General features: G+C 41.2%; 1 protein-coding gene across 1 annotated transcript in view; it reads right to left on the reverse strand.

Annotated features, from left to right (window-relative positions):
- Positions 1–15,791, reverse strand: part of LOC121505460 (leucine-rich repeat-containing G-protein coupled receptor 5A-like) — a 76,767-nt gene extending 60,976 nt beyond the window's left edge. Inside the window, exon 1 of the mRNA XM_041780821.1 lies at positions 15,238–15,791. Coding sequence (XP_041636755.1) covers positions 15,238–15,476 — 239 coding nt within the window. The 5' untranslated portion in view covers positions 15,477–15,791. The remainder of the gene's footprint in view (positions 1–15,237) is intronic.
- Between the last annotated feature and the right edge of the window lie 6,136 nt (positions 15,792–21,927).

Genomic DNA, 21,927 nt, shown 5'->3' on the forward strand with positions numbered 1-21,927 from the left:
TAACTGTCATTTGTGGATGGCATGGCCAACTGTGTTGACAGACAATGATTTCTGGAAGTTTTCTTGAGCCCATGCAGTGATTTCAGTACAGAATCACTGATGTTCTATTCCCCTTTTGGACACCTTTAACCCATTTTTACTGTTTTTTGCCCTTCATTTCCACCCTGTTGCTATTTAATGTCAATTTTGCCACTGGTTTCTGGTATTTCCATCACATTTTTGCTGCATTTTGCCCTTTTGCCACTTTTAACCTATTTTTGCCAGTTTACACAAATTTTTGCCACCTGTTAACCCATTTTAGCTGTCTTTTAACGTTAATTAACACTCTTTTGCAAATTTACACCCATTTTACGACTTTTGTTTGCCATTCCTATCCCATTTTGCTGTTTTTCTACGTTAATTGTCACTCTCTTGCCAATGTACACCCATTTTGTAACTTCTTTATGGCATTTCTATCCCATTTTCTCTGGTTTATTGCCCATTTCAGTTGCTTCTCACTGACTTTGCCACTTCTTTTTTTAACATTTCCATCCGATTTTGATTGTTTTTTTTTTTGGGTCGTTTTGCCACTTTTGAACCCTTTTTGGCACTTTTTGCAGCTCTAAACCAATTTTTGCCCCTGTTAACTCATTTTTGAGGTCTTTTTTTGCCCCTTTTGAACGCTTTTAACCCATGTGTGCTTTTTTCTTATGTTAACTGCAACTCTTTTGCCAATTTACACCAATTTTGCTCATTCTTTTTACCATTTCTGACCCATTTTGGCTGTTGTTGGCCTTTTGTGCCTTTAAACCCATTTTTGTCCCTTTCCACCTTTTTTTGCCAATATTTGGCCACTTTTAAACCATTTTTGATGTTTTTTGCCCCCTTCCTTAACCCAGCGGCCCAGCCTTGTCAGATTTCTCCAGATTCTCTGAATATTTTAATGATTTTATGTACTGTAGATAGTGAGAGATTCAAAGTCTTTACAATTTACATTGCAGAACTTTTTTCTGAAAATTTTCCACTATTTTTAGATGCAGTTTTTCTCAGATTGATGAACCACTGCCCATCTTTACCTCTGAGAGACTCTGCCTCTCTAAAATGCTCCTTTTATACCCAGTCATGTTCCTGGCCTGTTGCCAATGAACCTAATTAGCTGCAAAATGCTCCTCCAGCTGTTTTTCTATTCTACCACTTACTTTTCCAGCCTTCTGTTGCCCCGTCCCTACTTTTTTGAGGGAAAAGTTGCTCTCTTAGGGTGACGATATCACCATATTAACAGACGAACACACAAACTTCTAACATTATGCCTTCAGACAGAAAAATAAGGCAGAAATGTCAACATTTGATCAAATAATTCATAAATTTGACATCAGCATTTTGAATGTTTTTTGCTTTTTTAACCTTGATTTAAAACCTCTGACAAAAATGCAAACCTGAAACTGTTAATGCCTTAGAAATAACTATTTGTATGTTATATATAACATGTGCTTCACTGTTGATTTTAAGAACTTCCAGCTCTATATTAAAGGTTTACTCCACCACACTGAGCCTGAACCAGCCCAGTTTGGGTCCAGATCGGATCTTTGACTTGTTTTTTGTTTTTGATGCGTCTGAGGAGAAAAGGGCGGCATGCTCGGAGAAGAACAGAGGGATGAGAGTAAAGACGAATACATTATCCATGTTGTGTGTTTTTCCCTCTCAGTAATGACTTAGATGAAGCTCTGTGTGTGTTGTTGTCTTTCCTCCGTCTCCTTGGGCTCGTTCTGATGGATATCAGACGATTATTCAAATGTCCGCGGCCCGCAGAAAGACAAACTCTGCAGAAAGAAAGAAAAGAGAGTTGTGTAGTTTGGAGGCGTAGTGTGACAGCGAGGCCTCTCTCTGCTTTTTGTCCTCTTTCACTCTTTCTTTCTGTCTTTATTTCGCTCTTTCGGGGGCGGGTCAGCGGGGGCCCCCCGGGGCGAGTGAACGCAGGGGGTTTATTCCCTCGATCGGTGCTGTCAGTCTGAGCGGCCTCCTCCCAAAGAAAGAGATCCCGACTGGAGAAACAGCAGGATCTGTTTCTGTGTGAGCGAGGACACAAACAAACAGTCTCTGCTGGAAACCAGAGAGAGTTTTAATTATGTTAATATTATACAGTATCACTCTCTGGAAAAGCGTGAATCTGTGGTCAAGATAACAAACCTTGAAGGAGCCCTGAGGAGTTTGTTTCTGCAGAGGTTCAGTGTTTCTCTCCAGAATACACCGTGTCTATCCTTGAACATGCTGAACGTATTTCCTTACCGAATAAACATTTACCAAGCTAATTTCTCTAAAAGTTTCAAACCTGCCTCGCTTCTAGCCTGCAGCGATCTTAATCTCGCTCAGTTATTGCTGCATTTCTCTGCACAGTCATGCCAGCTGTATGCTTGGTGTAAGAGGGCCTTTCCATCATTTATTTTATCAATAGACGACCAACTATACTTCTAAAACTGCACACATAATCAGGATATAAACCCTGAGCAGACGGATTTACTTCCTCTACACCAAACTGGGCTTTGTCCACTAAAAGGCGACCCTAAACTAATGCAATTAAATCAAACGTCTAAACCGTATTGCGTCGTATTTTTTTGTACCAGTGTTAATGTTGTTGACTAAAACTCTGACTAAAAATGTTCAGTGACAGCCTTTTCCATGAGAAAGACTAGACCAAGGCGCTCTCACACTAGGCCATCCGTACAATGCCTGGGCACATTCGATCCTAAAGTCCAGTACATCTGACCAGTGTGAGTACAATCGTTCTGTGCTTGGGCAATGGCGTGCTTCACGGCCAGGGCCCGAGAGGATGAGGCGGGCCTAGGTCTATGGCCTGGATCCATGCTCGGGCCTGGATGTGCTGAGCAATGTGAGAGCGGGCCAAAGGAAGGACGGGGGATGGGGTCCAATGTGCTTTAGCACGGTTAGAATACGCCACGGTAAGGATGAGAGGGCTATGGCTGCAGCCCGGAGACCTCTTGGATACTGACCTGACCCGTCCAGATCTCTTGCCTCCGACCGATTTGCATAATGCCATCTCAGTGCAGGTGCAGCATTTAGGTTAACCCTAACCCTTCTTAATTTAATATCAAAACTAGAAAAGCACTCAGAGAGCACAGACCTCCGCCATTAGCCCTATCTCCCAATAGTGAAGAATCCTTCAAAAAATTCCTGGATCTGTCCCGATGTGCCCCCCACCGATGCATTCACTGATTACTCCCTCCCCCATAGGGTGGAAACACGGTGAGGCAAAGCATTGGCTTCACTACATGTGGACTGTCATGGCGGAAGCATTGCCTGCTGGTGCCAACAGATGCACTGACAGTCTCACCCACGGTCTCACCGGACGACGGGAAGTCATGGCAGAGGGTGAATATTCCTCTATTCCTCCCAGCATTGTAAGTATTCTCGCTACAATTCGCTGTCTTTCTCTCTGTTACGCTCCGACTCCTCTCCTCGACTGGGCGTGCGTCTTTCAAACTCTATAAACTCCAAAACTTTGAATAGAAACACACCCAAAAACATGCTGCTAGGATTGAAGTATCTCATGTCCGCCATCTCCTGGTGTAAAGTGGTAACAGCACAGATCTCTGTCATTAGCCCTATCTCCCAATAGTACAGAATCCTTTAAAAAATGCCTGGATCCAGACAGTGATCTGGATCACTCCCAAAATCTAATCAGTTCTTCCTTATGCCATTTCTGACATTTCCTGAAAATTTCATGAAAATCCATCCATGACTTTTTGACTTATGTTGCAAACAAACTTACAAACCCACCCGATCACATAACCTCCTTGGTGGAGGTAATAATCTACATAAAAACTAAAATACAAGACAAGAAGTTCAAGAACTCCTCCAACACTGTCTTTTCCTTTGAAAATTATAAGAATGTCCTCTTAATTTAAACTGAAATAAAAATATTACAATACATGATAAAACTAATCACACCATGCAACCTGGTGTGACATTTTACTTTGAAAGTTAGAAATATTTCCTCTTCATTTAATATGAAATATAAACAAAATAGACCTGACCAGACGTTATCATTCATTTTAAAAATAGAAAGTATTTCCTCTTCATTTAATATTAAAAACTATAAATGAACAAAAACAAACAAAAAAAAAACATACAGTGCGATCAGATGTGATCTTTTATTTTGAAAATTGGAGCATGGGTGTGGGGAATCGCTGTCTCCTCCTGGAGGTCTGTATGGCAGAGGTCTGTATCCAAGAGGTCTCCAGGCTGCAGCCATACACTCTTGGTACGGATGGCCTAGTGTGAGCGCGCCCTTAAGACTAGCTGAAAATACATCTTTAATGACTAAGACTTAAAGTGGGGGTATGCCTTTTTTCAAAGCTTTACACCATCTCTCTGATACCCACGTAGTAGCTTCGTATGGTTTACAGCTCAAAAAACTCCTCATGTTTCACAGTGGCATCCTGAAAAACCCTTATTTTAACCTCTGTCTGCTGTCTCTTTAACACCCCCCTCTCCACGGACCTGCTTTCCCCTGACTGGCCAATTTTCTGGAGGCTGGCCGGCGGCGGGACTCAATGTTTTGTGCCCGCCCCCTCCAATGTGGCTATGTTGTTATGCTAGGACTTGTAAACTTTGAATGAACCGGTCGGACTGAGTAAAATATGGCAAATTTTGACATACGTCCGTACGTGTTAGACCCGGAGTCTGATCCTGATAGTTTGGAGAGAGAGAGGGAAGAAAACCAGCAGCAGCGAAGGATAAAGCAGGACGTATCTGTTTGGTAAGTGTTTAACTACTGTGTTACTAAACGGCTTTTATAATGGTGGACTTATCCCTCACCGCACTTAGCAGTGTATTTTTTCATCTCTGTTCATCTTGTGGGGGCGGTCTGTGCCGCTTTGCCGGCAGCACGGACGAACCAGTCAGGAGATCCTACAACAAATCCAAGTGAAACATTAACATTTTTAACCATAACTGTTATGTTTTTTTTTTTTCTTCTTCTTTTTATATGCAGTCTTCATTAACGATCTAAATGGACCAAAAAGAGACAATTAAAAAAAAAAGGTCAAGGCGCCTTCAGAGCGCAGTTAATTTGCTGTCTGGACATGGAGGGGCGAACCTGTCCTGCTAAGAGGGACCGCTGTGGAGGACTGGGCTGCCTGTGAGTGCAAAGGAATGGGGAAGGGCCCATGACAGGACCCGCTACTCACTGGGAGAACAATATGTCTTTTCACGTCAGAGTCTCCAGTAACACCAGAAAAAGTCACTAGATTTGTCGTTAGTCGCTTTTTTGAAAAAGAGTCGCCAAATATAGGTTGCTAAGTTGGCAACACTGCTCTTCTTTTTGAGAAAGGAGGTACGGGTACAGTAACAATCAGCTATCCACCTCGGTGCGCTATGAATGACGTCATGACTGAAACACTTTCGTGACCAAAGATCATCTTGGCCTGAAATACACATTACTCTGCCAGGACACCAGCCAATACCAGCATCGTTCTCCAGTAACCAACAAAATGATTTTATTGCTGGTAAAAAAAATACTCACCAGAGTGGCGAGTGGTTCTAAGCATTAATAAACCCGTAACTGGTGAGTGGCGAGTGTTAGTTTTGGACCCTGCTCCTAAATTTTCTACAGTCAACTGTCAGTGGTATTATAACAAAATGGAAGCGATTGGGAACAACAGCAACTCAGCCACAAGGTGGTAGGCCACGTAAAATGACGGCGCAGGGTCAGTGGATGCTGAGGCGCATAGTGCGCAGAGGTCACCAACTTTCTGCAGAGTCAGTGGCTACAGATCTCCAAACATCATGTAGCCTTCAGATTAGCTCAAGAACAGTGGTAGAGAGCTTCAGAGTCGCCACTGGACTCTAGAGCAGCGGAGACGTGTTCTCTGGCGTTCTCTTCTCCATCTGGCAATCTGATGGACAAGTCTGGGTTTGGCGGTTGCCAGGAGAACGGTGCTTGTCTGACTGCATTGTGCCAAGTGTAAAGTTTGGTGGAGGGGGATTATGGTGTGGGCTTGTTGTTCAGGAGCTGGGCTTGGCCCCTTAGTTCCAGTGAAAGGAACTCTGAATGCTTCAGCATACCAAGAGATTTTGGACAATTCCATGCTCCCAACTTTGTGGGAACAGTCTGGGGATGGCCCCTTCCTGTTCCAACATGACTGTGCACCAGTGCACAAAGCGAGGTCCATAAAGACATGGATGAGAGAGTTTGGTGTGGATCAACTTGACTGGCCTGCGATGGCCTGGGTAAGATGTGACACTTATTCTGGCAGTCTGAAAGCTCTGATTTGTTCAAATGCTCACCTAAATAAAAATTAAACCATCACACATCCGTCATACAGCTGCCAGTCTAGAACAGCTGTCATGCCACTATGTTTTCCTGCAGCTTACGTTTTTCTGTGTAATTTTCCATTCTCAAATCATCAGACAAGACTCACACTAACTCTTGTAAAGTCTGGTACATCCTATAGGTCTTTATTTCCACTCCAGATCATCTGGTGACCGCCCTCATGACCTAACAGGAAGACGTCAGCTCGTCCATTTACCTGTCTCTGCTGTTTGAACTGTCAGCGTGTGTGTGTGTGCGTACGTGAGGCACCTCGACGACAGCCGGGCTCAACTGAACCATGACAAAACACTCTCCAAACATCCTGCACAGGTACACAGACTACCTGAGGTCGTGAGAAAGGTCTCCAACACAGCCGTGAGCTAATCTTTCAAAATAAAAGCACAATTCACTGCTAACAAGAGTGGGAGAAAGGAGCCGGTTTGAACAGATAAGCCTGAGTTAAACGAGGCGATGTCGGCAGTTTGACAGATCTCAGGACGTCCGATATGGCTGCCAAAAGGGGGCGTGGCCAAAGCATCCTTCATATGTACATCAGTTCATTCATCACGGGGAGGATAAATGCATTCCTGTGCTCGCGCTGTCAGTCAGACGCAGAATAGAGACTTACAGGCCCATTCAGGCTTCAGACCGCTCTGCTTAGGCATGCAGCAAGTGTGCGCACACACTGCTACACACTGCTACACAAAGGCATTGACAGATGGTAGCATTCAGAGTGACGGTGCTCAAACAGACAGACAGACAGAAGGAGATTGTAAGCCGACTCTCCTGATGTCCGTCTGTCCGTCAGTTACTGTTTCATCCTCTGAGAAAGGTCTTTAAAGTCCTCATGAATATTCAGCTGATGGAGAACATTCTGGAGTTTCCTGTGGATTAGTTAAAACCAGAACTACAGCCTGGTGAGGTCTAAGATTACTGGACAGTGCAAGTACAGAGGTGGCTGAAGAAGAAGGCCTAGGATGGTGTTTTTCCTTGACCTATGACCTCTGACTTCTAATCAGTTGAGTCAAAGTGGGCATTTGCGCAAAGTTTGAAGAAGATTTCTGAAAGCATTATTGAGCTCATTGAACACAAACTGATACAATACTGCAATTTTAATGATTGATAGAAAAGCTGTGAATTTTCACTGGTCTTTCATTTCTGTTCGATTCAACCACAATTGTCTTGCCCATGGGCGTCGACCCACTGTATACAAGGGGGTCCAGATCACTTATCTGTTTACACAAACACGTGTCCACCCTGTGCTAATTTACCTGGGCCTTAAACTGCCACCACAAGTCTGATGAGAAGCATCTGGCTGCAGACCTCTACAATGGGGCAGACCCCAACCGTGGGGAGGGAAGTGACGTACCAACCATTGGTGGGTTTTTCCTCAGATGGTGGTGGATTTTTTATTTGATCCCCCTCCCCCTAAACCTAACCTCTAGATCAGCGATATGCAACGTGAGGCTCTTGAGCCACATGTGGCTCTTTTGTGAAGATTTGTGGCTCTTTTATATCTAAATTTGAAACATTTGAAAACATTAATTTGAAGGAAAAAATTTGACCTCAGAAATTATCCACTGCAAGTCACATTAATCAGTTTGTTTCCCACTCTGACAGAGGTGGCTTTAATTGTCAATCATATTTTTTGTCTGTATATTTTTATTGCCCTTACTTGCAATTTTTTGCCACTTATAATTAATGTTTTAATGCTTTAAGCCCACTTTTGCCACCTTTTTGCTGCTTTTTGCCTGTTTTATTCACTTTGCACTCATTTTTGCAATGTCTATACCATTCTTTTTTACCATTTTTGCCACCTGTAACTCATTTTTTGGGTCAGGGTACCAAAGTATTTTGAAAGGGCATTTGGCCATACAAAAATCAAGAAAACAGCTAACTTCATTCGTTCCTTTTTGGCTTTCTGAATTAAAACTGTAAAACAAGGAAACCAACTTGGATAAATGGTGGAATTTTGTTTAATGTTGTTTCCTTTTATTGTTTTACAATACGGCTGTACAGAAGCGAAAGGGAGCGGTCACATGACCCGGAAGTAAACGTGAACTTTTCAAAATAAAAGCATGAGTCCCCTTTCGCTTCTGTATGGCCATTAATGTAAAACAATAAAAGGAAACAACATTAAACAAAATTCAACCATTTTTCCAAGTTGGTTTCCTCGTTTTACCATTTTAATTAAAAAAAAAAAAAAAAAAAGGAAAAATGGCTTCCATTATTCGTTTTTCGATTTGTTTCCAGAATCAAAAAACAAGTTAAGATGGCCGTTTTTTTTATTTCCATACAGCCAAATGCCCTTTCAAAATAAATTATACTTTGGTACCCTGACCTTTTAGTCACTTCTCATCCATTTTTGCCCCTTTTTGCCCTTGTTGTGCCACTTTTTCTCCCTATTTTTGCCCTTTTTCACCCAGTTTTTGCTATTTTTTGCCTACTGTGCCCATTTTTGCCACTTTTTTGCTAATCTCTGCTGCTTTTTGCCCACTTTTCCCACCTTTTTGCTGCTTTAAGCCCATTTTAGTCACTTTTCACTCATTTTCCTACCATGTTTTTGCAGCTTTTTGACTGTTTTTGCCACCTGTAACTCATTTTTTTGTCAATTCTCCCCCATATTTGTTACTTCCTGCCTTTTTTTGTGTCACTTTCTCCCTGTTTTTTACTTGTTAATTGTATTTTTCACCATTTTTGCCACCTTTTTTATACAGATTTATTTTTGGGCCTTTTCATGCCTTTATTAGATAGAGGAAGGACAGTGGATAGAGTCTGAAACAGGGAAGAGAGTGGGGAGAGACATAGTGTAAAGGGCCACAGGCTGGATTCAAACTCGGGCCGCCTGCATACATGGGGTAGCGCCTTAAAGCGCTTGACCATCTGCACGCCCCCATTTCTTCCCGCTTTAATTAATTTTTACTGACACTTTAACCCCTCTTTGCCATTTTTCACCACTTAGATTGTGGCTCTTGCAAAGGTACCTTTCAAGAATTTGGCTCTTAGGTTGAGCAGAGTTGAGTAACACTGCTCTAGGGTTTGACTGCCTATCCCTAACCCTCTTTGCATTTTCCTTAGCTTGTGGTGTGTTATTTTTCAAGGTACTCAGTGGAGTTGGACTCTGTGTGGGTCAGTCAAGTTCTTCCATACTGAACCCATCAAACCGAGTCTTTATAGTCCTTCTTTGTGCACTGGGGCACAGTCATGGAATAGAAAAGGGCCTTCCCCAGAGTGTTGCCACACAGCTGGAAGCATAGCATTGTCCAGAATGTCCTGGTCTGCTCAAGCATTAAGGCCTTGTCCACACAGTGATGAAAATTATATACTTACGTTTTGTTTTGAAAAAGTTTTTCGGATCATTTCAGGAAATATCTGCGTAAGCACAGAACCTCTGAAAACACTGTAGTTTATATGCCAATCCTGCAAGTGGCGCCATAACGCTGCCACGGAAATGCACCAGAAGAGAGAAGAAGATTACAGAAAACTGCCATAAACTTTCTCCTGGTTGCCCTGCCGGTTGTTCTCAATGGTGGATTTAAGAACATCTGGTGTCTGCTGTTCTCGATGGTAAAGGAGTGTCAGATTTTGCTGTAAAGCTATAATAAGCTCAGTAGCTTCTGCAGCACGAACACAACCCTGTAATCTGCCATTGTTGTTTTTGTTTGACATGTGCATGCGGCGTAAGTGGGCTACACTATGTATGACATAATCATTTCAAGAAAGATGCGGTTGGCTGTCCACTAAAAGACGAAATGGTAAGCATTTACAGATTTGTTCACTCTTGGACCCGGTTGCACAAAGTAGTGTTTACGGCCTCCTAAAACACCGTTTCCGTGTGGATGAAACGCTGATAGGACAAAAAACTTGTGCGTATACTTCTAAATTCGTCTCTTGTGGACGGGACTTAAGATTGGCCTTCACTGGAGATAACGGGAAAGCCCAGGCCCTGAAAAACAGCCCCATACCATTATCCCTCCTCCACTAAACTTCACAGTAAGGCAGGTAATGTTCTCCCAGCACCTACCAAACCCAGACTTTGTCACTCCCCTGAACAGTTTTCCAATGCTCCACAGTCCAGTGTCGGCATGCTTTACTCCACTCCATCTGACGCTTGGCATTGGACTGTGTGATGTGAGGCTTTCATGAAGCTGCTCCATCACGGAAACCAATTCATGAAGCTCCAACCACACCGTTTTAGAGTTTACATTAATGTCAGTGGAAGTTCAGAACTCTTTAGCTATGGATTAAGTAGTCTCTCACTTCCTGGCTGAGTTTCTGTTGTTCCTAAACTCTTCTACTTTCTAATAACATCTCTTACAGTGGGCTGTGGAATATCCAGCAGGGATAAAAATTTCACAAACCGTCTTATTGTAAGCAGCATCTATCACAGTAGCATGTCAGAACGACCCGTTTAGGATCACAGATGTTTGAGACTGCATAGCCAGGTGAGGATTTTATACACCTGTGGGTCTGATTGAAACACCTGAGCTTTTAACAAGTGTGGCCAAATACTTCTGTCCATGTTTGCAGAGGCCTTTAAAATGAGACAGGCTTTTTTTTGACCTGCTGCTGTTACATCACTGCTCTTCAAATGCATCCTCCGAAGGATGCAGCCCCTGAAATGGGGCACAGCTCCTGTCAGGTGAGTTTGATTTTTGTTTTTTTTCTTTTTCTATGAAGTTTGGGTCCTATTTGAGAGGCAAGATTAGGATTTAGAGGAGGGGAAAGGGAATTTATCACATCATAAATCCCCTCTTAAACATTTTACTCCACAGCTATTAAAATGTAAAACATAGAGGTTTGAATCATTTGAAGGTCAACAAGTTTCATGACTATAAAGACGGTTTAAGGCTCTGGAGCTAACAACCATCCACCCCTAAAAGAACACAAACACCTGCAGAAACGACCTGGACAGATGTTCTTTCTCTTTGACTGCACCATCAAAGAGGCCCAACTTTGCAGGAAATATTCAGGATACTGGAAACCAGTTAGTTTCGCTGGTGAGACGAAGCTCCGGCTCTCCAAAACACAGAAACTCCTTGATGTTTTGTTGGATTCAATTCCTGATTGGAGCTTTAATAAAGACACAAAGAAGCTTTGATCGGCTGTCGCTGTGTGAGTGTGCGTCCATCTGCCCGTCGTAGACAAACGGTGAGTAAAGCGCTTTCATTGACACACAAACACGCAGCCATCCTGAATAGAGGAAGGTTTTTTCTTTAATGAGAGTGAAATTTAAATCCTGGACATTGTGCTGCTTTTAGACCACGGCCAAGACGGGCAGGTTTCCTTCTCCAGGCTCGCTCGGTGATGTAATGGTTTTAGCCGCGCTGGTATCGAGGCTGGTCACCTGCTGTGAGGTGAAATGGGTTTGAATTAGATTTAGAGTTTGGCTGTAACAACAGTTCACACCCTCACAGAAACACTGAAACTTCACTGACACTGTTATTAAAGGAGCATTATGGTGTTTTTTTCTACTTTCAGGTGCCAAAAAAAATAACTTTAAACACATTTAAGGAGGCAAAGCGTGCAACAAATCTGTGCAGAGCCGCTCAAGGTGGCTGCAAGTGGAGCTTTAGGTAGAAAGAAGGGGTTGTTTTTTTCACATTTCACTCGATTCTGAGATCAAAAACATCAATAAATGGTGAAATGAGGCATCTCTTTTCAGGTACCAGAGTCAGAGAACTTCAGGACACATCTGAATGTGAAATATAAAACCTCATCAGTGCTCTGTCAGCTCTTAGGAAATGTGTTATGGCCTAATCAGACTGGAGATGAACTTTCTGACCACTCTAACAGGCATGTTTGACACAAAACAGCCACGCACATCACCAAAAGAACATCATAGAAGCACAGGAAAAGTCCTCATAATCTGACTGATTTTCAGCTGGTTTGAAAGGAAAAGTGGGCAAATTTAGCCAAAGTTACACTGATAGACTGTCTCTCATTGTTTTTCTGTTGGTTTGCATGCATTATAAGCTGGATATGCTTTTGTTTGCAGGTTTTATCTGCAGGTTTTATCAGTGAAGCTTGGGAAAAAAGGCAGAATGCACGTTTTTAGCACCAAGTTAGGAGAACGCGGTTTTGCAATGACTTGTAAGGAAATTAAATGGATTAGTGCAATGGTTCTTGTGGGGTTTCATAAACCCATGAAGGTCGGACACTTTTTGTGCATCACACAAAAATACCTTTCCACCCTCATGGTCACCTCTGACAACCAGAGAGCCAGTGAAAGAGTAAATGCACATCATTTATCAGCCGGTTGCACACGATGATCAGCATGGTATTGGTAGCTTAAGAAGTGATATACTGGTATTGACAGATATACACGTTGCCAATATTTACTACCAGAATACCTGAAAATATCAACCTCAACAAGCTGCAAATATCAGCCTACATCAGATGTTAATACTGGTCTACATCAGCCGTCCTCTACAAGCCTTAAGTATTGTCCGGCATTGGCAGAAGTATCAGTCTGCATCGGCTGAAAATATTATTCTATAACAGCTGAAATATCATCATCTACTGGCTGTAAAAATGGCCCTCTATCGCCTGTAAATACAGTCCTATATCAGCTAAAATATCCACCTCTACAAGCCTTAAAATAATCCTCCACTGGGTATAAATATCATCCTCTTCCAGCCGTAAATATCAGCCTATGTTTGCTGTAAATATTGTCTGCTATTGGCTGTAAGTAAAGTTAGATATCAGCTATAATAGAGGCCTTTATCAGGTATCGTATCAGCCTACATTGGCTTTAAATATCTTCCGACATCAGCAGTAAATATCAGCCGATATTGGCTGTAAATACAGTTCAATATTGGGTATAACAGAGGCCTTTATCAGCTGTAATATCACACAATGCCAAATGTAAATATTGTCCTCTACTGCCATCCTCCATTGGCTGTAAATAAAGTCCTTTGTCAGCCATAATAGAGGACTGATTCAGCTGTAAAATCCGCCTATATAAGCAGTAAATATTGTCCTACATTGGCTGTACACTTAGTGCTATGTCAGCTCTACTATAAGCATATATCAACTGTAATTAACTTAATATATTTGCTGTAAATACTGTCCTATATGTGCAATGTTATTAGCCTCTATCAGCTGTAATATCATCCTTTATTGGCTGTGTATATCGTCCTCTGTTGGCTGTAAATATAGTCCAATATCTGCTGTAATAACATCCTATATCGACTGTAAATATTGTCTTCTTCTGTCTGTAAATATTATTAACTATGAGCTATAATATCAGCTAATATTAGAGGTAAATATCATCTTCTACTGGCCATATATATCCATCTCTATTGGCTGTAAATTTTGGTCTATATGGCTGCAAACATCATCCACTATTAGCTGTAACATCGCTCTATCATGGCTGTATTTACAGATGTGTATCAGCTGTAATATAAGCCTATATTGGTTCTTTATGTAGTTAAATACAAGCTAAAGGAAGAGTCATACATCATCGGTAAATATTGTCCTCTACTACCTGTAAATATCAGCTGTAATATAGACCATATTAACGGTAAACATCACCCTCTATTGGCTGTAAAAATCACCATCAACTGGCTGCACATATCGACATATATTTGCTGCAAATGTTGGCCTATGTCAGCTGTAGTATCATCTTGTAACTGCTGTAAATATTGTCCTCTAATGACTGAAGATGTAGTGTTATATCAGCTATAATATAGGTCTCCATCAGCTGTAAATATCAGCCTTTATTAGCTGTTAGTACTGTTTTCTATTGGCTATTAATATAGCCTGATATCTGCTATGATAAAGGCCTACATCAGCTGGAATATCCACCTATATTACCTGTAAATATCACCCTGTATTGGCTGTAAACATCTATCAGCTGAAATATCACTCTATCATGGCTGTATTTATAGTTGTGGATCAGTTGTAATATTGTTCTACAATGGCTGAAAATATCGGCCCATATCAGCTGTAAATATCCGTCTTTATCAGCTGTAATATCGGCCCATATCAGCTGTAAATGTAGGGCTGAAGTTAGTTAATAAATCTGTAAATATCTGCAGATTGGATTTCTGCAAAATCCAGTATCGTGCATCCGTGCAGTTTATTTGTCAGTGGCCTTACTTCTCAGCTTGAAGCAGATTTGGGGAACAATCTGGAAACTTTACCAAAGAAGCAAATGTGAACGTAAAGAGCTGGTTAACAACAAAAAAGCCTGATTTTTGACCCAGCCCAGTGCTGCCCTTGCTCCTCTGTTTTAAATGGTGATGGGACACTCAAAAGAAGGAGAGGGGTGATAAAAGTTGGGATTCAGTACAACCAGGACCATCAGAGGAAGGCTCAAACCAACAGATACCTTCTAGTGCGTCCTCGAGACCTTTAAGAACCACATTTTGAACATGCAATGCCATGGCATTGTCAGGACTAGCTGAAATCTCTTACCCAAGAATAACTTGAACTTAAATTTTAACCCAGTTCTTTGCATCATAGGAAGGGACAAACTTTTCTGCAGCAGGTCTGGATCACCTGTACCCCCCTTAAATGAATGATTCCCCTCTAGAAATATGTCCAAATGAGTGTAAATGTCTACAGCTTCCTGTAAAAGCTCTCCAGAAACCTCTGACTGAGCTAGCAGACCCCCTAAATGAGCTGTCAGTCTCCACAGAGCCTCAGCAGCTGCAAACATTTTCACCAGCCTCTCCTCCTGCAGATAAACACCAGTTCTACCGTTTCCCTCTCACTACTAAAGGTGAGTAGAGCTCAGACTGTGAACAACAACATGACATGCGCGCGCGCTGCAGGAGCAGCACAGAGATAAACAGGGGGAGAGCGGGACAGGTGCTCCGTTTCTCACGGCTGCACAACATCCACGCACGCGCCCTCCAGCAGAACGTGAAAGAGATCAACAGGTGGGTTAACTTAGACAGAAACCCTGGGTTTGGACTCACAGGTAGGACGTGAACACGCTCAGGTTGCTCGGGATCTCCCGGAGTCCCAGGTCCGAGCAGTCCACCCGCAGCAGCAGCCCGTCCTCCTCGCACCGACAGCGGCCAGGGCAGCTGCTCTCCCCGGGCGCAGCGCTCTCCTCCTCGGCCGCGGAGCTCTGCATCTCCCCCGCGGCTACGGAGCCCCTCGACCCCGCTGAAAGGAGGGAAAGCACGGCCAAAAGCACCACGAAGCTCCGCATGTCCTCCGTGGTTCGTCCCCGGAGGCTCAAAGTTTCAAATCCAACAAAAATAAAAGTGAAAACCCGACTTTTAAAGGAGAAAAGGGAGCTGCAGCAGCCTGGATCCTGGTCACGCTGCCTGGGCTCGTTTCGCTCCCTGCTCACATGAGCCGGACTCAAACTCCTCAGATTAACTCCAGATTATGAAGATTTGAGGGTTCAGATTATCACACAGAGGTAGAAAGAGTTCTCAGACTGCAGGTTGGTCTGTTTCCAGGCTGCACGCGTGGAGCGCCACAGCCGGAGAGTGTGTGTTCAAGTGTGTGTGAAATGTGTGTGAGAGTCCCTCCACTCAGTCTACAACTGTGAGTGTCAGCCCAGTTTACTTTATAGCAGCCTGTCAGTCACAGCCCACCTCTGCAAGACAGAGAGATAGAAACAGGAGAGATAACAGCAGAAAAACATAAATAAATAAATAAAAACAGCAGAAATAAACAAAAACAATGAAAACATGCAGCCTGTCAGTCACAGCTCACCTCTGCAAGACAGAGAGATAGAAACAGGAGAGAAAATAGCAGAAACAAACAAATAAATAAATAAATAAATAAGAAGAGAAGAAATAAATAAACAAAAACAAGAGAAAACAACAGAGATAAATAAGAAAGAAACAAGAAAAAACACAAAAAAACAAGAAATCACAGCAGAAATGATAAATAAGAACAACAGAAATAAACAAAAAAACAGAGATAAACAAGAAAAACAACACAAATAAACAAGAAAAAAACAACACAAAAAAACAAGAAACAACAACAAAAATAAACAAAAAACCCCAACACAAATAAACAAGAGAAATAAACAAGGAAAAAAAATGGGTAAGGGGGGGTTAACAAAAAAAAAACAACATAAACAACAGAAATAAAAAATAAAAACTAGAAATAAACACACACCAAAAACCAACAGAAATCAACAAGAAATTTACAATTTAATCAAACTGATAAATCGTGGTTTATATTTGATCTGATCAGGTCAGTAATATTCAGGATTTTGTGATAATTTCTTGTAAAAACTCAAAGTCATTTTGAATGGATGAATGCGTGTCCTCGTGGGGCTTCTGCGTGCATTGGGATATTTTATTTTGGACAGAAGCCCTGAGTGGACATTCTTCATTTTACTGATACACAGTGGATTTTTCCAAGCCACTGGTGGACTGGGGGGTCCGCCCTCCCTGGTGTCCTAATGTTTGAAAAATGCCATGAAAGTTCCCTCCTCAGTGCCCCTGTGATGGATGATGATATAGCCCCCCCCCCAAAGGTAGACCTCTAAATGGGCCAAATTTAACAAAGAGCCCTCTTTGAAGCCTCTAAATAGACAAAATTTGACTAAGTGCCTTCTCCACAGCAGTTTTGATAAAGTGTCCTCTAAGATCCTCAAATCAGTTCAAAATTGAACGAAGAGCCCTCTTTGGAGGTCTCTACATTAGTGACTTTAAAACGTCAGCAAGCAACAAGTCCCTTTTTGAATTCATTTGTGTTGTATTACTGTATTCAGTTTTTAGTTCTTCTGTTAAACTCATGGATGGTCATGTGTCTCAGGGCTCTTTGGATCACTGAAATCAATCTCAGACACCTGTGATCATTAGTCTGTCAGGTGAGCCCAATTAAAGGAAAACTACTTAAGGAAAGAAAAAGGATCTCTGCTGCTGAAAAGCCTCAAATAGTTTAATGCCTTGGACACAGTATGAAAACATTATATGTTTCAGGAAAACTTAAGCCTGATCATCGTACTGTGAAGAAATTTGTGGCTGATTCAGAGCACAGATGGGTTCCTGCAGATAAAGGCATAATGAGGAAGGTTTCTGACAGACAAATTCATCAGATTAAGAGAGCAGATGCTAAAATGCCATTACAAAGCAGCAAACAGGTATTTGAAGCTGCTGGTGCCTCTGGAGTCCCACCAACCTCAAGGTGTAGGATCCTCCAGAGGCTTGCAGTCGTGTATAAACCTACTATTCAGCCCCCCTAACCAGTGCTCACAAGCAGAAACGGTTGCAGTGGGCCCAGAAATACATGAAGACTCATTTTCAAACAGTTTTGTTTACTGATGAGTGCCGTGCAACCCTGGATGGTCCAGATGGAGGAGTAGTGGATGGCTGGTGGATGGCCACCATGTCCCAACAAGGCTGTGACGTCAGCAAGGAGGGGGCGGAGTCACGTTTTGGGTTGGAATCATGAGGAGAGAGCTGATAGGCCCCTTTAGGGTCCCTGAAGGTGTGAAAATGACCTCAGCAAAGTATATAGAGTTTCTGACTGACCACTTTCTTCCATGGTACAAAAAGAAGAACCGTGCCTTACGTAGCAAAACTATCTTCATGCGTGACAATGCTCCATCTCATGCTGCAAAGAATCCCTCTGTGTCATTGGCTGCTATGGGCATAAAAGGAGAGAAACTCATGGTGTGGCCCCCATCCTCCCCTGACCTTTAACCCTGTTGAGAACCTTTGGAGCATCCTCAAGCTAAAGATCTATGAGGGTGGGAGGCAGTTCACATCAAAACAGCAGCTCTGGGAGGATATTCTGACATCCTGCAAAGAAATTCAAGCAGAAACTCTCCAAAAACTCACAAGTTCAATGGATGCAAGAATAGTGAAGGTGATATCAAAGAAGGGCTCCTATGTTAACATGGAACTTGGCCTGTTAAGATGTTTTTGATTGAAATAGCTTTGATTTCACTAAATATGACCTCCTAATGCTGCAAATTTAACAAATGACCATTTTCATTTCTTTACAACCTATGAAATGTTTGAAATGCATAAAAAATATATAAATATTTGAATTATGCTCTAATGATTGATGACTTGTAAATTATACTAATAAAAATATTTGCATAATAATTTTGAGTTTGGTGTGTATCAAAACAGACTGCAATGAAAGGGCACAAGTGGGAAAATACAAACAATAAATTGATAACTCTACGCTCTGTGCACCCATTCAGACCTTAAGCCCTAAAAATAATAAAAACAAATCATAAATCACAGAGGTAAAGAAGGTTTAATTTCCTCTCAGCCCTCCACAAACAAACAGACTTCTCTGTGGTTAATGATTCTCTCCGTGCTACACCTCTGACTTCCCCCGTCTCTGATGGAGCGTCTCGCTCTGAGCGGATCAGGCCAGGTAAAGGTGAGATACGGAGATCCTTATCACAGGAACATATCGCTCTACAGCTATGATGCAGCCGTTGCCAGAGTGAGGCAATCCCTAACCATGAGGGGGTTCTGTCTTTTTAAAGGAATAGTTCAACATTTTCAGAGATACACTCCATACCTTCTGAGGCTACAGTCTGCAGCTGTTTAGCTTAGCTTAGCATAAAACCTGAAAACAGGAAAACTGACCTCTAAAGATCATGCATTAACATGGGATTTTGTTTTCTTTATTTGCTTTAGAGCAGTGGTACTCAACGCTCTTCGCCACATGTGGCTCTTTTAGGTCTCTATTTGAAATATCATTCCCTTTGACCTCAGAAATTATCAAATTGCAAGTAACATTAATCAGTTTGTTTCATTTGGCTTTAATTGTCAACCTTTATTTTTTCTCTATATTTCCATTGGCCTTATATGCAATTCTTTGCCAATTCTAATCAGTTTTCACTGCTTTAAGCCTGCTTTAGACCCTTTTCTGCCTCTTTTCTCTGCTTTTTGCTAGTTGCATTTTGCCACTCTTTGCTGCTTTTTGTCTATTCTTCCTACCTTTTTGTCTGTTTAGTCGCTTTTAGAATAATTTTTTTTAGGGATGCACGATATTATCGGCTAGATATCGGTATCGGCAGAAATCAAAATTTTTGCTGATATTTAGGACATGCATATCAGCATATATAAACTGTAAAATTTGGCCATATATAATAAATTAGTGGAGTTTTAGGCTGAACCAACAGACCTATGTAAGTTGAGATCTTTTTCTATATTCATTCTGATTATTTAAAGTGTGTTTTAAGAAAAAAAAGGTTTGTTTCTTTTTTCTTCATCAAACCTAAAATTGCGTTTTAAAAAAAAAAAATCCAATATCGTGCATCCCTAATTTTTTTGCCATGTTTCTGCTGTTATTTGACCGTTTTTTGCCACTTTTAACTCATTCTTTGGTAACTTTTCACCATTTTTTGTCACTCTTTGCTGCTTTTTGCCCATTCTTCCTACCTTTTTGCCCATTTAGTCTCTTTTAGATTTACTTTTTTGCCATGTTTCTGCTGTTATTTGACCATTGTTGCCACTTGTAACTTATTCTTTGGTTACTTTTCACCAATTTTTGCCACTTGCTGCCCTTTTCAGCCACTTTTTCTCCCCATTTTTTCACTTTTTAAGGCCAGTTTTTGCCATTTTATGCCTACTTTACCTTTTTCGCTAATTTTTGCCGCCTTTAAACATTTTTTCCCACCTTAAATGTATTCATAATACCACTTTAACCTATTTTTGCCACTTTCACCACTTAGATTGTGGCTCTTCCAAAGGCATTTTTCAACAATTTGGCTCTTTGGTGGAGTAACACTGCTTTGGAGGATTTTACAGATAAATATCTGCATGGCTTCTGAAAGACAAGAAAGAAGAGTCTGCATAGTTTTTGCAGCAAAAACACAGAGCACAGAGCAAATTCTCTGTGGAAACTGTCATTGTTGAGCAGCAGACTGAAAGTCCAGTATCCCAGACTGTGTTGGCTGTTCCTCATTTTAAATGAGGAAATTTAAACATTTTAACTCTGGCTATGTTGTTGTAATTGTCTAGTTTAAGTATTATACTTTTTTATTCTACTATGTCTGTAAATTTTAGCATAATTAGCAGTGAGTAATAGAGAGTGTAGACAGAATACTGGTTTGTGAAATCATGAGCTTTATTTTTATGGGTTTTCACATTTTGGCTGTGGTGTGGTATGTGTCATTTCGAAATTTAGTTTACCGTCAATTAAATCATGCATTTTGTTTTATTAAAGTAAAGATATAATTTGCATCTGTAGTTCTTTCTCCATTGTATCCAGAAATCAAACTTTTAGTTCAGGCAGACCACGGCGTCGCCACATAATTAAGATCAGCTGATCTCATGCAAGCCCTCATTGGCTAACTGCACTCATGCTCCCATGTTTAATCTGCTCTAGCCTGGCTACTCTGCTGCAACCCTCCTCCACCCCAGCTCCTCCTTCATACTACTTATAACTTAATCAGTGTCACTCTGTTGTCACTGATGCTGCTCTGCTCTGGGTTTACTGCTCCTCCTCTCTCTGCCTCCGGCTCTCCTTATCGTCACGGGAAGATCAGGAACATGTGCTGTTCCTGGTTGACGCTTTAGGCTCCTGGAGAGGTGGGGGGTCCCAGAACAGCCACACAGCCAAGTACAAATAAGAGCCAATTAATAACTGCTGATAAATACAAATATTTATAACTGAAAATTGTGTGTGTTTCTTGACAAAGTGGTCCAAACTGAAGTTGTTTCAAATGTTCCTGCAGCCCCTCACACATGACCTTTAAAAGGTTTGGGTTTCCTTCTTTATGAATTACAACAATCAGCAGAAAAACATCCTGATCACAAATCAACTAAAGCTTTTACTTTTATGAGTATATGGATGTAGAAAAAATAAGTATAAAAACAAATAAAAAGGATTTTAAACACCAACAAAACTCCTCAAGATTCCTAGAAACTCCTCAGGGGGGCCTCCACTCCAAAAATACACTTATTTTTATGAAAAAAAAAAGAAAAGAAAATTTTCCTGTCACGCTTTCAACGATTTTACAGTTGGAGAAAAATATTTTAGCAAAGGACTCTTGAGCTGCTGAGATTACCCCTGGTTTAATGGTCCTGATGCTTCTGCTTGGTAGAAGGTCCCCTTTAGTTCTATGTTGTCAGACTCTGCCCTCTAGTGGTGATAAAGCTGCACTGCAGCCAGAGGAACAGCATTAGTGTTAGTAAAAAGTTGTCTTGTTTTCTTATTTAATGGTATTAATGAAAAAAAAACCCTCCCAGGATTATTTGGAGAAATTCTCAAAGACATGTAATCATTCTTTTTAAATCTACACAATTAAATTCTGCTTTGAATGCCATTTCATTCACGTGTAAATCTCATCAGGGCAAAAAAAGAAGACTTGTACCTCCAGTTTTACTTAAAGAGATTTCTAAAGCTGAAGAGAACTGGTACATTTATGCCTTGTGTATTTAGATTTTCTGTTTTTCCTCTGCATTTTAAAAACCTATTTTATTATCTTCATGTACTTTATTTTTGATGTTAACTCTTTTATATGGAGCCTACCGCTAAAAGCTTCTCAGAAACACTCAGTAACATTTAAAATTTCTTTTACTTTTTCACTTTTAATTCAGTATTTCTACTCTCTTATTTTCATTAAAACACTAATAGTAGAGAACTTATTTAAAAGCAGTATTTTACACTAGAATATTGTTTCTTTCAATTGAGCACTGAAAAACAAAACAGATGAGGCTCCA

This window comes from Cheilinus undulatus, linkage group 23 (genome assembly GCF_018320785.1).
Source record: "Cheilinus undulatus linkage group 23, ASM1832078v1, whole genome shotgun sequence".
In the NCBI taxonomy this organism is placed as follows: Eukaryota; Metazoa; Chordata; class Actinopteri; order Labriformes; family Labridae; genus Cheilinus; species Cheilinus undulatus.